The 17,379-nt window shown below is 54.6% G+C and overlaps 1 protein-coding gene across 2 annotated transcripts in view; it reads left to right on the top strand.

Annotated features, from left to right (window-relative positions):
• ANKS1A (ankyrin repeat and sterile alpha motif domain containing 1A) overlaps window positions 1-17,379 on the top strand; it is a 224,756-nt gene that overhangs the window by 165,803 nt on the left and 41,574 nt on the right. For both annotated transcript variants that reach the window (XM_019660889.1, XM_019660888.1), the window contains 2 exons: window positions 4,945-5,011; window positions 10,222-10,328. In XM_019660889.1, coding sequence (XP_019516434.1) covers window positions 4,945-5,011; window positions 10,222-10,328 — 174 coding nt within the window. The remainder of the gene's footprint in view (window positions 1-4,944; window positions 5,012-10,221; window positions 10,329-17,379) is intronic.

Raw genomic sequence — 17,379 nt, 5'->3', positions numbered from 1 at the left:
TTTGCTTGGCAGGAAGTTGAGGCTCTGCGGGGTTGTTGAGAGAAGGGCCTGCTGGTAGGTGCGGGTGTGAGGCTGCTGTGCCAGCAACCCAAGGAGTCTGGGAAAAGATAGAAATGAAGAGGGAAGGGGAGTTAGAGAATCCAGACTAAGTCCAGACGTGTTGGCTGCCTTTCCCCTGTCACTGTATTAGCAAGGTGGCTAGCCTGGCGAGGACACTTAACAAATGGTAGCTGTTCTTGTTTGTCACTGGGCACCTCCAGCATGCCAGCTCTGTACAGGGCACCCTGTGGAATCTAAAAGAAACAGTGTGAAACAGGATCTTTACCCTTCATGGTTTGATAGTGTTTCTGGGACACACCATGAAACAGCTAATCAGGGAAGTAACAGTGCAAAGCCGAGTGTTTCTGGGCCAAGACAGTAGTAAGCGTCAGGGGCGGAGGAGGAGATGTAGAAGGTGCCTGGCCCTGGTGGGCCGGGCCCAAGGAGACTGGAGTGTGTTTTCCAGTTGGTAGGAGAATCCTAAGGAGCTGACAGCTCCCCGGGCAACAGAAAGTGGGTTGGGAGGGAGTGTCTGACATCAGCAGCCAAATTCAGTGGCTACCGAATCACAGAAACATCCCCCTTCGTGTTCTCATTTGCACTGAAAGAGGGTGGGGGGAGGCCGTCGCTTTCCCTTCCTCCTGTGCTTTAGGCTGTTGACCAAACTGATTCCTGCTCTCTGATATTTGGCTGCAAGTGGGAGCCCCGGAACATTGCCGCTGCTTCTAACTCGTACCACCTCCTGGAAGGGAGTTTCCCACGGGCCCTGCAGCCGCGTTACACCGAGGCTTGCGGTTCTCCTGTGGAGTACCTGTGCCCAGCACACTTCCTGGCACACAGACAAGCCATCAAAGCCTGGGGAAGTATTTATTTCTCCAACAGCTGTATTCCCCTCCCTCACCCCCAATATCCATTGAAAAGTGGATAGTGTAATCTGAGTTGCTCCTGGCAGCCAGGCTATGATGCTGGAGAAGGGGGCCTCCCTACATACAGAACTTCACCCCCCGTTGCTGCCTTTGGGCTCAGCACCCTGTGCTCCAAACATGCGGATGTCAGATGGCCCGAGCAGTAGTAGCTCTCATGTATTCTGGTTTTGTTTTCAGGCATGTAAGAAATACATTTTACACACCCCCGTTTGGAGGTGGTGGTGGTGGTGGTGGTGGGGACGGGGGGTAACGTCAGAATAGAATAATCCTGAATATGTTCTGAAAATGGAATATTTCCAAGCATTTTTTTTTAATACATGAGCCCATCATGGTGATAATAATCTTCAGACCTTACCTTCCCAGACACAAATATAAGTTCTCTAATAGAGTTCATGTGAAGTGCAGGATGAAAGTGTGGCCATGTCCTGTTTCCCTCCCAAAATGTCACTGATCCTGAACAGCAGAAAAAGAAGAAACCATTGAGCCGTGCCCCTTCTGTTACATTCCACCTGCTTCTTCCACTGACATTCCCCTGAGATGCAGAATGTTTCTGGCAAAGCAGCCTAATCAGATTGTTTTTTTAAAGCCTAAATGGTTAAAGTCCATGAAATTTAGAGTCAGATCAGAATGGTATCTGTCTTCTGTGACCACTCCTCTTTTGTCTAGACTGAAATGACCATAATCACTCTCTGCTAGTTCTGGGCCATGGGGGAGGGCTGGCGGAGAGGTGTGTGTGTGGCAGGAGGGGGGGGGCGTGCAGGGGGAGATGGTGAGATCCAGCTCCTCCCAGGCCTCCCCAAGCAGGCTGAGGGGCGGGGCAGGGCCACAGCCTCAGAGAGCGCCTGCTTGCAGTGCCAGGGCGGGGACCTCTTTCCCTCCACTTCCCCCAGCCCTGAGCATCCCCCAAGGTGAGCAGGAGTCCTGGGTTGCAAGCTGTCAATAAATTGCCGACTACTCTTGGTTCCTCTAGACACTAGCATCTTCTCAGCATGACTGAGCTACTGCAGTTCACAGAAAACAAAGTGTACTTTCTGGTCGGGATGAAATAGTTCCGAGAGTCTCCATTAGCATTTCCCAGCTGGCCTGCAGTCTGAAGCACCTCACATACCCACCCACAGGGCTGGAAACCTGGGGTTTTCCTAGCCCTTGGCAGTTGGCATGAGGGTGACTCCTGGGGCAAGCAGCAAGGTGTTCACCTGTTCCCTCTCATTTCAAAAGACTTTTCTTCCTCCCTCCCTTCTTCCATTCCTCCCTTCCTTTCTTCTATTTACCAAGAGCCAAGCCCAGGGGGTAAAATGGCAAATAAAACATGCATGATTCCAACCCTCTGGTGCTTCTCCCACGTTCTCCCCCTTTGGCCTGGAGGAGGGATCCAAAGGCTGAAGGAGCCGTCCCCCCATGTAGGAAAAAGTTTCCTTGCCTCGAGTGCCCTACTTTTCTCCTGTAAATGTGGAGAAGTAGAGAAGGCACATCAGCCGATATCTACAGCATGCCTACTCTCTGCCCAGCTCGAGGCTCTGTAATCTGATTGGGTGTCCCAGGCTTCAGGGCCTGGCACTGATCCGTCCTTCAGTGCAGCCTGGGGGCGGGGGAGCAGCTTGGCCTGGAAGAGAAGAGCTGTCTCCAGATATCCCCAAGCCTTTGGAAGAGGAGGCGCTCTAGGGGAATAAAGGGACCGTTGGGTTGAAGTTACAGAAAGGTTTAAGTCTGTAAAAAGACGGATGTTACACATCGGTGTTGTCTGCACATGGGTGAGCTGACTGGGACAGTTAGCAAGGCCCCATCTCGAGAAGGCCTGTAGCAAAATCAGACTGGGAGCAGGAGCTGGGATTCTATGACCTGTGACTCCCTGCTGCTGACTCAACATTCTGTGCCTGGAAGAACTCTCAAGAAATAACTACGAATTATTCTACAGATGGATTTGTACGTGCGTACAAAGATGTATGGAGAACACTATTCATCGTAGCACCGTTTAAAATGAGAAAAGATTGGAAACTTACGCATGTGGGACTGGTGGCATCAGGGGACTGGTTAAATAAATTATCTTACAGCCATATGCTGGATGAGTATACCTCACCCATTTTTTTAAAATGTCCCTTATGAACTGTGGAAGGAACTCCAAGATGTGTTATTCAAAGGAAAATGGAATGCCTCTATCAGTATGGGGGTGGAATACATTCATATATTTGATTACATGTGAATAGAGTAGATCTAGAAGGATACTGGAGAAACCTGTTCCACTGGTTTCCTCCAGAGAGAACTAGGCAGTTAGGAGGCAGGGCTAGGTAGGAGACCTCTCTGAATAATCTTTTGAGTCTTCTGAGTTTTGAATTGTGGATGTATTTATTACTTGTCAAAAAATAAATGTGAGTAAACATATTTTTTAAAACTTTAAAGACCAGTTTTGCTGGGCTCAAGCACTGCAGATGACGGAGGGGACGTGGGAAGTAAACTAACCTTGTATTGAGCATGGACTGTGAGCCAGGTCTCCGGCTGGAGGCGTTCATGTACGTGATGCTTTGCCCACACAGCTCTTCACAGGCGGCGGCACCATCCTCATTTTTGTAGATTTCACACTGAGGCTTTGGGGGGTTGAATGTGCTGCTTGTTCACCTGGGTCTTTCCCTTGCTGCCTCCTTCAGACATTTTCTTCAAGGGGCCGTGCAGACCTGTGTGGGGCTGCCAGCAGGCTTCCAGGCCAGCACACATGCATACCCTCCATTTATCCCACCGGCAGCTGTGTTGTTTCCCTTTGCTTTTGCTAAGCTCAGGGATGGAGTTTGCGTGCATGAACAGGCCATCAGGTGACCATCCGGGCCAGCAGTCATTTCTGTGGCTGGAGGAGAACACCTTCCTGTACTCCTTCCAGGCTGCTCCAGGAGAGGTGGGGCCCGCCCTCTGCCCTTCCGCTGGGCGTCAAATGTGCTGTCTTTGTCTGCCAGCTGCAGGCTGGCTGGAGAGTTGTTTTTCTGATCGTCAGACCCAGGCTCCTTACTTGCACTTAGAGGAAAAGCCTTCCAAGCCCTGGTACAAAAGGTCCTCTTTCCATTTCTTTGGAAAAAGAGCAGCAAATGAGCTCATTATCACTGCAGCCCAGAAAGGAGGGGGAAGGGAGGAGGAGAACGTGGCCGCTGCCTCACTGCACGATCCTGCCCCTGGTCAGGTTTCCTGGGGGGGGAGGGGGGCTTGAGCCTGGCTCAGGACGACCGCCCAAGCCAGATGGCTGGGACAGGTCCACACAGGGGCAGTGCTGGAGATGGTGGGCGCTTTGAGACCGGCTCTCTGCCGTGGTCCAGAGGAAGGACAAGTATCTGCACCCTTCTTATCCCTGAACGCAGAGCTGTCGGGGACTGCTGGCCTCCAGGGAGCGAGAGATCCTGCGTTCAGGGTTATGTGCCTGCCCCTCCTTGGCTTCCAAGAGGCTCCTGTGTTCAGGTGCTCTGCTTATCTCAGCTCTAGAAATTGGCTTCACATCTCTGAGGCGGTCATGCAATATCATTTACCTGTTGAGTGCTTATGGTTTCCCAGGCGCTGCTCTAGGCACTTGGGGTACAACAGGAAACAAAGCAGGCAAACTCTCCTCTGATGGAATTAAACTTCTGGCATAAGCAGTGATACCTGCCAGGCCTGGCCTGCTCTGGCACCCTCTGCCCAACCTCTATCTGGTCTAGGAGAACTGGGGTGAGGGAGTGACACATAAATGCCTTGGAAGGGGGGGGCTCTGGCATTTCCAGCAGCCCAGGTCATTACCCTCTCACCCTCTTCAGAGCATGTCTTTAGACCCTACTGGGCTGTGCCCAGAGTGGGCCTTTCTCGGTCTGAGCAGCAGAGCTCTGTCTGATACCGTGCTGGTTGGTGCCAGCCTTGGAATCATCTAGAAGAGCCCTGGAGGCCTGCCCCCTGGGCCCGATGGCGAGCTGGCCATGTTTAACCCGAGCCTGACAGCCTCTCCTTTTTGTTCCTCTTTCTTCCATTGCAGATTGAGAAAATCATGAGCTCTATTGGAGAAGGGATCGACTTTTCTCAGGAACAACAGAAGATCTCAGGTATTGTACGAAGCAGCCCTCTTCCCCACAGAACACAGACCTCGAGTCCTTTCCTGCTCAGGTTTTCCCACCGACACAGAAAAGAAACCCTTAGGGGGAGCGAGGTCACATCAGACCATGTCACGCTTTCACAACTGAGAATCGCACACATCTAGACGGCCCATCCAGCGGTTATTGTTAAGAGCCATGGCTCCTCTAACATATTGATTGGGAATGTGTACAGTGAACTTCAGGTTGCCTGTGAAGAAACCGTATTTTTTAAATCAGCAGTTGTCACTCAATTCTTTCCACAAATGTAGACTTCCTCCAGTTGGCTTAAATTGGAGCGCCCCTCAGTGTGGGTCCCTCCAGCTTCCCGGGTGGCTCTGGCACCACCTCTTTATGGGAAGTGGCTCTTGTTCGCCTAATCCGTGACAGTGGCAGAGCATGGGGCTGGACCAGTGGGCTCAGCCTGTTGTTAGCCTGCTTCTCCGGGAGGCGTCGGCTTCGCTGCTTCCTCTGCGTGTGTGTTTCTCCGTTTTCCCATTTACCTTGTCCTTTTCACTTGAGATCACTGCTACCTGGGGAATTCTTTTCATCTCAGAGCCCTAGAGGTGAGGCCTGCCTCTGTTTCCTTCCTTTGAAACAAGGAACTGGGGGGCCAATTCTGAGCTGTTTTCCTTGATAATAGAACTGTGGTTGTGTTCCTTTCTTCCGGTGACATTCAGAGCAGCTCCAACACTCCTCCCCCCAAGCAGATCTCCTGTCCTCCCCACCCCCAACCTCCAACCTGATCCTGCCCCCTTGTTGAGGAAATGCCTCCCTGAACTCAAGGGATAGAATTCCTTGCTCGCTGGTACCTCCATGGGCTTCTGGGCCCTGGCAGGAAGTCTGATGGGTGGGGGCAGGTGTACACATCGGGGAGAAAGGACCTGCTGAGGCCGTGGGGCTTGTGGACAGTATGGGCTCTCGAGCCTCAGTCCTGGGTTCAAACCCTGGTTCCAAATCCATGGGTGTCTTGGACAAGTCACTTAAGCTCTCCGAGCCCCCAGTTCCCTATCCACAACATGGGGATAATAGTACCTACGTCGTTTTGTGGGGATGAGCAGTATATACAAATACTTGACCTAAAGAGGCACTCAGTAAGCGGTAGCTATGCTCGTTTTTGTCCGTGAAGTCATTGCTGACTCATCAAGGCCTAGAGAACAGGGGCATCTGCTCCCCTGGCTTGTTTCCTGTACCATTTCTCAGACCGGGTTCCTAGAGCCTCCCTCCCTCCGGCCACCCTGTTTCTCGGGTTCTAACAGAGGGGGCACCGCTGGGCCTGGTCCATCTTTGTCAGCCTTGGATGACAGTGGGGTCTGCAGAGGCGGCTCTTCCGGCTGAGAGTGTGGACCTGTTTCCAGGCTGCTGCTTCCCCTCAGGCAAGCAGTGTCACCCTGTTGTACAATAATTTTCAGGCTTTACCCAGAGTCAGGTGTGTATGGGGAGTAGAAGTTCAGGACTGAGACGGTCGTGGTTGCCATTTTCAACGCTGAGCTTTGGGCACAGCCCGGAACGGGGCCGACACCAGGCAGTTCAGCTGAGGCCACTTTTTGCTTCCCTGTCCCCGCTGGGTCAGAGGGGCGTGAATCATGTGCGCGTGCTTGAGAGTTGGGGTCACCTCTTGGCTTTGCTAATCAGGGGCTGTGGCGGCACCTCTGGAAAACACTCCCCTAGAAGACCCTTCTCTTTGGAGGTGCCAACACGGAGCTCTTTCTTTGTCCTTCTGGCTGCACCCCCAGTCCTTGCCCATGTACCCCTGTGAGTGGTGAGAGCTGGTCCCGCTATCCCGCTAGGTTTCTGGATCCCAACACAGTCTTGTTTTAGTAATCATTTAGTTGAACCACCCTCCATTCCCTAGCTTAGGAAGTCAAGGGCGGCCTCCTGAACAGAGGGTGCGTGCACCCATGCTGCCGAGCCCCAGCCCCCTGTGTCTGCACCACTGCCAGCTCAGAACTCCGCCTTCTGTCTGACAGGTCAGGACGGGGCTTTCCCCAGGACCCTGGGGCGCACCAGCCTTCAGTCCAGACCAAAGCAGAATTCTTAATTCTTATTTATTTTGAATGGTCAGTATCAGGGTTTCGATTATCCGTGGGCTCCCAGATCTAGGAGAAGAGACCTGGGCTCTGTCTGAGATTGCCAACCTGCTTGGGGAAGCAGACCCTCCCAGCAGCCAGCCCTTACCCAAGTGTGGGATTGCCTGGTGTGGCTGGTTTTGCACATAGTCATGTCCTGAAGGGTGAGACCCTCTGTGGCTCTTGAGTCTCAGTCCTGTTTTGGACTATGGGCCCCTGAGCTGCCAGCACTGAAGCTGGTTACCCGAATCTCCAACAGACATGGTTTGCAACCATCCCGCTGTCAGGAGTGCAGGAGGGTAAGCCTTCTCGCTGGCCCAGGCCACCCTGGCTGATTTCAACAAAGGCCTGTGCTGTCAGGCGGAAGAGACCACTTGCTGCTCGGCTTTCTTTTGCTCAAGCCAGCCGTTACAGCTGCTGAGTAGCCGCTTAATGCCCACCCCTTCTGGGGCCTGATCTCCCTGCACACAGAGCCCCTGCTTTCTCGGGGCCACCTATAGCCTGTTGGGGGTGCAGGTGTCCCCCAGCATGGTTAGAGGGTAGCATGGCATCCCTGAGTTGTTGTCCCTGCACACATTGTCATTTTGTCTCCACAGCTGTGGAGGTTTGGTCCGTGTTTCCCCCTGTCCTGGGTGCCTCGCCTCTCACGTCCTCCCCTCCAGATGTGAGTGGCCGCTCTAGGCCTGGCACTTCTCCCCTGCGCTCTGACGGGCCCAGAGAGAAGCCATTTCCAAACTGTTTGGTGCTCTCACCTGAGGAGTATCAGGTGTAAGATCCTTATTTTGTCACCTGTTTTTGTGATCCTTGAGGTGTATCTTCTTGGCAGAGAGGCACAGTCATTCCTTAAGTGGAGAGTGGGGTTGGGGGGGGTCATTTAACCTGTGGGCTGTGCCCTCAGGGCAGTGTCATTCCTCCATCCCCTCCCTGGATGTCCTAGAAACTGTTGGCTCAAACTGTAGGAGCGTTCCTTCTCTGTTCTCCCCGGGAAGCCGTCTCCAGCCCATGAGCTGGAGGTAAAGCCTTGCCGTCCTTACCTTTCCTGTGCATGTATGTTGGACAACATCAGATACTGGGAAATCTGTCACTTGGCTCTGATGCTAGTGCTGCTGTCTTTTCCCTCGGCGGCGGCAGAAGCCGCAGCTTCTGCTTCGATGTCCGATCCCTAATGTATTTTCCAGCGCGTGGAGGGGAGGCGGGTGGGGAGGGGAGGAGGGGGAGGGCCAGACGTTATTATGAGAGTGAGCAAGAACTGTGGAGCCGGCAGCAGGCAGCATGGAGCCCAGGATCCTTTAGACAAAGCACTCGGCTGCGGTGCTGAGAGCGTACACATCCACCGGCAGCAGGCAGGACCACAGCTGCCCGGCTGGGGGATTACAGGCAGGAATGATTCAGCAGCCAGGGACACTTCGTGGGCAGACAAGAGCCTGCCGCTTAAGTCCCTGGAGCAGACAACACCGTTCAAGGGCAGGGGAGCTCAAGTAGCCCCAGACATCTTGGACTGCTGCTACAGCGCGTCAGGAGGCCGCCTGGGGCCCTGAAGCCATCTGTTCTGCGGAGGACAGCCAAGAGGGGGAGCCTGGGACCCTGGGTCACCGGGGTCTCCTAGATAGCCACGCCAGTTGGCCTTGGCCTGCCCTGCGGGCAGAAAGTACCAGGAGGGACAGAATGACTTTCACCGTGTCAAGAGTTCTCTGGAGGTGATGTTTTTGTAGTTGGTTCTTCTTCCTTCCTCACACCTATTTTTCCTCCCTTTCTCCTTTTTCCTTCTTTTATCTGTACTTGCCTGTGAGAACCAGAGAAGTAGGTGGGGGTTAAGGCGTTCAGCTCAGAGCATCCACGGTCTGCCAGGAAGGGCTGAACTTTTTTCCTCCCTGCACCACTACACTCCCTGTCCTACCCAAGAAGCATAGCAAGTAGGTGTCCTCCCGTTCCCTGCCTGGCCTCAGACAACAGCATCAGGACCCGAGACCCTGGGAAGACACTTGCTGTCTTTATCTCTCAGCCAAAGAGAGGACAGTGCCGAACATGAATAGACTTAAGCCGCCACAGCCCAGCTGACAGAGGACTGCTTCCTTTTTCTTTTATCTGGCTGGGTTTTGTCATCATCCTTTGCCAAGCACTGGATCTGCCTGCCTGCTTTCCACCTGAGCAGGCAGGAGAGTCACAGGAACAGCCACTAGCAGAAGAGGACAATGAATGCCCGGCCCCTGCAAAACCACCCGGCCCGGGAAGGCAGCCCTTCAGACAGCGCCCCAGCCTGGGACACACCCCGCTCGCCGGCCGCCAGGGTCTAGCTGTGGACCAGGCTCCTCGGCCCACCAGCCGCGCAGCTTGCAGAATGCGATGTTGGCATCCCAGCACAGTCACCCTGAGCCTGGTCCCTGAGCCCTAGTCCATGCGCCCCGCTCAGCCCCTCACTGCTTGAGCCTCTGAGCACAAAGGGCCATGGTTTGCTTGTTCCGGGACTGCTGGGGGAAAACAAGTAAAAGTCTCTTTTCTCTTCTGCTGTGTTCGCTGCTGCTTGGGTTGCATGTGCTGGGTCCCTGTGAGCAGCCGCCGCCGCTTCTCTCCTGGAGCCCTCGCTGTGTGCCTGTGTCCCTGCGCTGCATAAAGATGTGTGCACTCTCCTGACCAGTGTGTGCTGCAAGGTCGCAGGACCGGTCCACTCCCACAGCCCCCCTGGGCTCCCGGCGTGCATGGATGAGAGGAGTTCCCCAGCCCCGCTAGTGCCCGTGGGACCAGACTTTCCGAACTACCTCAGTGTGAACGCTGACAAGGAGCTGACCAGAGACCATTGGGGGTTGGCTTCCCCCGACCTGTAGGCAGAGCGCGTGCATGTGGCCCCGTGGCCCTGCAGCAGCTCAGGCCGAGGGGGTGTGAGTGGGCGCAGCCGCCTGAGGTTGGGAGAGCGTGGGGCGCCAGGCGTGCTACCCGTGGCCTGCCCACGGAAGAGGAGCTGCGGGCCCCTCTGCTCCCTGGTCTCTTGTCCATAGTCTGGCTGCTTTATGGTAATGACTATGATGTGGCAGTGCCATCTGTCTTCCTCTGAGTGCCGCTGCTACCGCCTTAATGGTTTTTCCCTTTTCAAGCGTCTGCCGATTCCTCTCTCGTCAGGTTCGCGGACGCTGGAGCAGAGCGTCGGGGAGTGGCTGGAGGCAGTTGGGCTGCAGCAATATGAGAGCAAGTTGCTTCTGAATGGCTTTGACGATGTCCGCTTCCTGGTAAGTGCCGAGGCCTCCGCGAGGGCGGGTGCTGCTCCGTGGAAACGTGCTGCCCTGGTCCCCCGGTGGCCCGTGCTGGAGTTTGAAACAGTACGTAGACCCGCACCCCAGGCGGAGCTGACTAGAGTGACTTAGACCTCTGGGGATTAGCTGTGTCGCACGCCTTGTTTCTAAACTGTGTCCCCCTCTAACTGCTCCAGAAACAGGTCTGTAAAGGAGAGCTCTTTGCACGACTGCATCCCAAGTAGGGTCCCTGACTGCAGCCCTTTGTCCTATCCCCGGTTTCCATCTCAGACCTCAGGCTGTGTGTTGTGTGGTGAGGTGTCAAGGCCGTCTTGTTCCCGGTCAGAAGCCAGGAGTTTTGGTGGACAGGATGGCCAGGTCCCTGTGGTGACCATCTAGCCCAGCTTGGCTGGACACCAGAAGTTTGCTTTGTTCTCCAAAACTTTGCTGTCAAGCCATTAGTCACTGAAGCAGGGAGCCTTGTCTCTGGCAGAAGGGCCTCTTCCCTGGCCGCCTGAGGCCGAGCGTCTGCGCTGGGGACCGAGACTGCACAGCCTCAGGTGCTCATGGCCTCACAGGTGGCTCCGAGGAGAGGCTGAGCTGGTGGTGTGAAGGATTGGTATAATTTTGTACTCTCTTGTTACATATACAACAGGTCAAAAAGAAAACTTTCTGTGTCTTTCCTCAGGCTCCCTGTGGAGTTGGGGCCAGGCTAGGACCCTGGGCTTAGGATGCGGTGCTCCGTCTGTCAGTCCAAAAGGAGCTCAGAGCAGGGTGACTGTGGTGACCATCTTTCTCCTGGAAGCCCTCCCCAAGACATCCTCATGGGCTGGGCCAGGGCAGCACAGCCTGGGCACAGCTGAGCCCAGGGCCTCGGCTCAACTCAGAGGCAGCACCGGCGTCCCAGGGGCATTTCACAGAGACGACGGTGCGAGCTGGCTGTTTTCACTGTGCCTGCAGCATGCTGGCTGCCGTTCATAGCGATGTGCAGGTGCCAGCTCCCTGAGTCGTCCAGCAGCCCTGAGATGGTACTAGTATTACCATCTCCGTTTTCCAGATACAGGGCAGCTAAGTGGCTTGCTCGTGTTCACACTACAGCGCTTGGCAGAGTAGGAATATGCGCCCAGGCATCTGGGTCTGAGGGTCATGCTGTAACCGCCATGGTACCCGGCCTTTTTCCTGTACGTGTATGTGGGGAGTGGGGATGTAACCCTTTATGTGCTTTCAGTCACTGTCTTGCTTGCTATGAGGTGGCTTCAGCAAACCTCCCTTGACCCTGGCAGGCCTGCTGCCTGCTCTCACAGCCCCTGGGAACGCAGTCCTGGGTTGACCTTGCGTTGCCTTCCGTCTCTGAAGCAGATCCCTCTGTCAGTGCCCACCTCACTCCACTGCCTCGGTGGAGGGAGGTCAGACTCGGTGGTCAGAGTCAGCCCAGAGCTCCCACCCATGCTCTCCACTCTCCAGTGTGGGTTTCTGTGGGTTTCCCATCGATGGGGTTGCATTTGGTGCCTCTGGCCTGGGGCTTCCAGGAGGGACCCTGATTGGACAGCCCAACTCACACGGGCCATCTTCACTTCCAGGGCAGACAGTGAGCTCTGCAGCAAACCACCCTTCCAAAGCCAACGTAGGGCCAGACAGTTATGTTGTAGCTTTTAAAATACTAGGTTTTAAAATAGCAATTTTTAAAAAAATTAAACTGAGTTTATTTACAATTCTTATAAACTAACCCCTGACTCACCATGTTCCTCAGGGAGGAACCCAGAATAGAGACGGGTTCAGCCAGTGAGCAGGGTTGGGTGGCCTCTGGTACCGAGTGTTCAGGGGCCTCCCCTCCCTGAGCACACCCTTTCCTCAGATGGGCACAGAGGGTGGCCGTGGACGTGACAGTGTCCCGTCCCTGGGCTTCAGTATTTTAGAGGCTGAGCTCTTGACTTCTCACCCCTCCTTCTGCTAATTTTGGAGAGGGTAAGGTTCCCAACCCTTGAATATCAAAACACCATTAAAACTGTTTCCCTGCCGCGCTCTGTGCTGCCGACCAGGGCAGGCATCTGGGGAAGTCTAGCCCTGGCCCAAACATCCACGCGGGACGCAGGGCCTCTGTTAGAAGTGTCTGATCCCATAAGGAAAGGGCACTCATTGAGGGAGGCCAGCGGCCCTTCCAGGCCTCCCTGTGGCCCGAGGTACAAGCTGTTCTCATCACTGCTCTCAGTTCTAGAGGGCGGCTGGCAAGCGGAGTCTGCACAAGGACTGCTGATTACACCTCACTTGAGCGTGTTACTTCAGATACCTAGCGTGGCCTGAGTAGCCATGCAGAGCATCCTGGGTAATTGCATGTAAATTGCCAGATGGACCGTAAGGCTAATTAAGTTTTACCAACCTGAAAAAAAAGAGAAGGAAAACACACAAGAAGGGGGCCATTTTTGTTTAGAAACAGTTCCTCGTTACCTGTGATATAACTCATATCACATTAGCTATAGTGTATCCCTGTGGTTGGGTTTTCAATAGGCTGCAATTGTTTCCCTTGACTCTGAAATGCCCTGGAGGCTCTTCTGCTAGATGCACAAGTAGCTCCCAGGAAGCCAGGCTCTCGGTGTAGCAGGAACATCTGGAGACAGAGGGTATCTCACAGACAAGGCCCTGCTGTGGGATTGCCCTGTGATGGGATCCTACAAGTTTATTGTGGCGGGAGGACAGGGCACTTGTGGGAGTCACACAGCTCCCTCTCGGGGTGGCAGGGACTTTAGCATCATGTGGTCTGAGCATCCTCTCCATGCCTGAGTCCCTTCAGGATAATCTTTGCTGTGATGTTTTTCCAGTGTCGGGAGATTCACCACCTTACAAAGTAGTAGTCCATTCATTCTTTCCATCGCTCGGGCTGATTTAAAGCGTTCTTTATATTGAACAAAAATGTGTTTCCTGTTTCCTTGTGTCTCTTGGGGCCACACAGAACACACTTAAGCCCTTTAGAAAATTGAAGATCTCTGTCATGGCCTCCTGGGTCCTGTCTTGTCTAACTACCCTTTCTCTTGGCTGTTCCTCCTATGATGTGATGACTGAGCCAGACGAACAGGCATTGTGCGTGAACTTTATTCAGACTCCCTTGCCTGCAGGCAGAAAGAGCCTTTGACTTGTAGGGTGTGAGGTTCAGGGCAGCAGGCACTGCCAGGTGCTCCCTAAGCTGACCTGGGGACTGACACCAGATGGGCCAGCCCACTACATGGGCTCGGGCATCATAGCCAGTTCCATTTTTCACCCCAGATTTTGTCCACAGGAAAGGGCATTCTTAGGAGAAGGGATAAAGGCATTTGATCAGCTCAGAAAGAAGGTAACTGGCAGATTGGTAGCTCCAAGCATGCTGGTGTGAGCCTCCGTAACTGGGGACCCAGCCTGACCTCCCTGCATGGATGTGTTGCCTGAGTCAGTGACTGCCCCTCGTGCTGGAGTATTATGTGGACATTAAAAGTATGTTCTTGAAGAATGTCTAATGTGGGAAAACATTTATCTTGGAGTGCTGAGTGAAGAAATGGAGATATAAAAATCCATCTGTAACATGGTCTTGATTTTCAGAAGAAACATCTATGCACAAGAGGGGCAGGCGGCAGGCTGGGGTGCACTCGGTGCTCAGTGCTTATCTCAGGGGTTGTGGTTGGCTCCGTCTTCTTTTTTGGAGTGTGATAGATTTTCTGCATTTCCTACAATGAATGGACCTGAAATCAGAGAAGCTGGTAATGTAGGCATCTTAAGGAAGTTGATGGTCCAGCTGGGAACACAAGGCACATAAAGCAATAAAAACAACAGCCCGGACAAGTGTTAAGTGCTGTGGTGAGGCTTATAAGTGCCGCAGGGGTGCAGAGGGGGAGGAGAGCCTTCCTTCCCCTAGTGTTTACCGCATGCCAGGCGCTGAGCTGGCACGCAGCCCTGGGAGTACTGCTGGTCAAGTCGCAGATGGGGCTGCTGAGACCCAGAGGGTGGAGGCACTGCCAGTAAGTGGCGGAGCCAGGATGCTAGCCCAGCTCTGTCCTACTTTGACCGTCTGGGTTACACTCGCTGTCCTGGGGTGTTGTAGAGGCTGTGGGACTTGGAAAGACTGCAGGGAGAGGAAAGGCAGGTGAGAGGCCCGTGCTGTCTGTGGTGAGTAAGGAGGCCACCTTGAGTTGGTGAAAGGCAGGGCCCTGATTTTGAGGGACCTTGACAGCCATGCTGTGGGGGGACCCCAAAATTTCTGAGCCCTGGATATGTGTGTGTTGGGGGGGTGCTCTCTGGGTGTGCTCCTCACCAGGCACAGAGACCCTGAACCTTAGACAGCAGGGTGTGGTTGAGAGCGGGCACGTGGTGGGTGGTCATGCTTTGGAAATGGAAAATGGAAATGACCTGGCAGCAGGCTCGGGATGGGCTAGAAACAGAGACTGAGGCGGCAAGCCCATCTATCTCTTCCGCCAGCATCGGGGAGGCCTCTTGCTCCTCCCATCAATTTATTTCTCCACAGGCTTCTGCCACGTGCAGATAGGCTCCCACTGTTTTCCTGTCTGTTTCTGAGAGTGTGCCAGCTTGTTCCCATGTGTCGGAGAGAGATGACAGGTGAAGAGGAGCGGGCCCTGAGAAAGCCAGAAGGGAGGAGGGCCTTCTCTACTGGCTCCGCGAAGCTCCCAGCCAGGCCCCCAGGCCCCTGACCTTCCCTTCCTGCTCCGGTCCCTGGGTGAACGACTCCCTCCTCGGCCCCGAAAGCCACCTGTACGTGCACGGTGGGGCTGTGCCCTGGGTGCCCACCCTGGCTTCCCAGGCTACCACCTCATCCCTCCCGCACGTCCCGCCCTTTGCCATCGTCCGTCCCAGGCTTCCGGGGGCCGTGCTGCCTCAACTTCCTCCCCACCGCCCTGCCCACCCTTCCCTCCCCATAGCACTCTGCACACTTACTGCTCTGTCGAGACAGTCTGTGCCTCGGTGTGAAGCAGGGCCTGAGAGGGACATTTCCCTCAGCTGGGGCACTGGAGGCTCACTGGAGCTCAGGCTTTGAAAGGAATACTCTCAGTGTGTATCCTGCCTCCTGGACTAACACAACTGATTCTGTGGTCACCTGAGAACTTAACTCCCTGGTGTCCCAGGGTGATGACGCCATGTGCTTCCCCATCTCTGCTGTGCCCTTGGCCTTGACACAGAACCATGCTCACTTTGGGTGGGCCCCTCTCCAAGCACGTGCACTCTGTCATTCTCCCTATCTTTCTCTGCCTGACCACATGGTGTAGTTATTCAGGGTGATAGCAGCTGGAATTGCTCAGGAGTCCAGCGCTGTTTGCCCCCGATATCGCTCTGGCCTTCTCCAGTCCTTCATAGTAGAGGGATATTTGAGAACTGTTTTCAGTCTGTTAATTTACCTAACTGCACTTTGAGATGGAATTGGACGGGCGAACACATCCCATTTTGTAGCTTCCGTTTGCTGACATCTCAGCGTGAGCAGCTGCAGAGGGGCCCGTCCTGGCATCTCAGACTGACCTTGACTTCATTGAGTGAGCCCTCGCCATGTACACATGCTGACGCGCAGCCCAGAGGGCAAGGCAGTGGGGCCCGAGTGTCCCTGTGAAGGCACAGACCTCCTAACACACCAGGTGTCAGTTACAATTCAGGGGTTCAAGGACATCTCTGGAGCCCATCTGTGGATTCCTGTAGTCCACGGACGTCACATTCAGGACACACGGATTAATTAACTTGCCCACAGTTGCTCCTCAGCCAGACGTCTGAGCTGCAACTGGAAGCCGGGTCTCCTGTGCCCAGAGTGGTGTGCTCTTGCCGCCCACTCCCCAGGAAGGTGCCATGCTCAGTGCGTCCCCCCAGAGTCAGAGCCTAGCACTTGAGCCAGTCGGCTAGGCTAGCGCATCACTCGCAGATGCCAGCCTGGGTCAGGCAGACCATTCCGCCCACCCATGTGTGCTGGGGGCCAGTCTACAAAAGGCTGGACACGGACCTATATGCTCTTGGCGCTGGCTTGGGGCTCCGCTGACGCCACCACCGCAGGTCAGAGGTAGCAGGTGTTCTGCCTTCCACGCTCAGGAAGCTCTAGGGCCGAAGGCTGCTTGCTGAGGCCACAGCTAAGTAAACGGGATGGGGAAAGCACAAGAGAAAACTCCAGGTTCCGCTTACTTGCAAAGAGAGCTGGACTGGGAGTCAGGAGACAAGGGTTTTCCTCCAGCCTCCCTGCATGATTTGGAGCAGGTTGTTTGGCTGCCTTGTTCATCCCGGACCTGTGGGATCTCATTTGACCGCTTACTTCAAGGTCTAAAGGGGACACATTGTGACCTGTGGTGACATGTAACAACAGTGCTCCAGACTGGCCATGACTGTAAGAATGTAAGGTGGTAAGGTGGCATTTTCTCTGCAGTGGAGGGCAGGCAGCAGCCTTTCTCTGCAGGAAGCAGAGATTGGCTTTGTCCTCAGATCCATGAGGGAAAGCTTGCTTGGGTGGCCTTGGGGCCAAGCCCTTTGACCCCAGACTGGCTTGGACCTGGCTAATCTACACTGCTGATGTGGGAGTGAATGTGGCACCTGGACCTCAAAAAGGCAGATGCTTAGGGGTGATGGTCAGCAGATGGATGGAAGGATGCTGTACCTGGTACAGAGAGAATGGGGACACCAAGCACTTGCTTGGGAGAACAAGGGTCATCAGGCCCAGCAGTGCTTCCATGAAACCTGGAAGAGAGTTTCCCTAACACCTGTTGCCTCCATCCGTGAGAGCACTTCTCTGCAGTGGACAGGTGGAGCCGGCCTCCAGCTTCAGGAACTGGGAACCAGTGATGTTAGCGCTTCTTCCTCCTCTTCTCTGGAACTAGTTACTCTCTGTTGCCATCAAATTCTCTCTCTCTCTCTCTCTCTGAGGACAGGTCTGTGCTGGGAATCCTTAGGCGAGCAGGGTGTGTGTGTGTCAAGGCAAAGCCGCACCTGTTGCTCAGGGTGGCGAGCTTCTGAAAGGGTCGGCCCTGAGCTGGGGGAGGGCGTCAGTTTGGCCAGTTCTGTGACAGAGTCCCAGGGGAGGCACAGTTCAGCTGGGCCAGGCAGC

Source organism: Hipposideros armiger, unplaced genomic scaffold (genome assembly GCF_001890085.2).
Source record: "Hipposideros armiger isolate ML-2016 unplaced genomic scaffold, ASM189008v1 scaffold_331, whole genome shotgun sequence".
In the NCBI taxonomy this organism is placed as follows: domain Eukaryota; kingdom Metazoa; phylum Chordata; class Mammalia; order Chiroptera; family Hipposideridae; genus Hipposideros; species Hipposideros armiger.
This window is presented reverse-complemented; position numbering and strand designations above follow the sequence as displayed.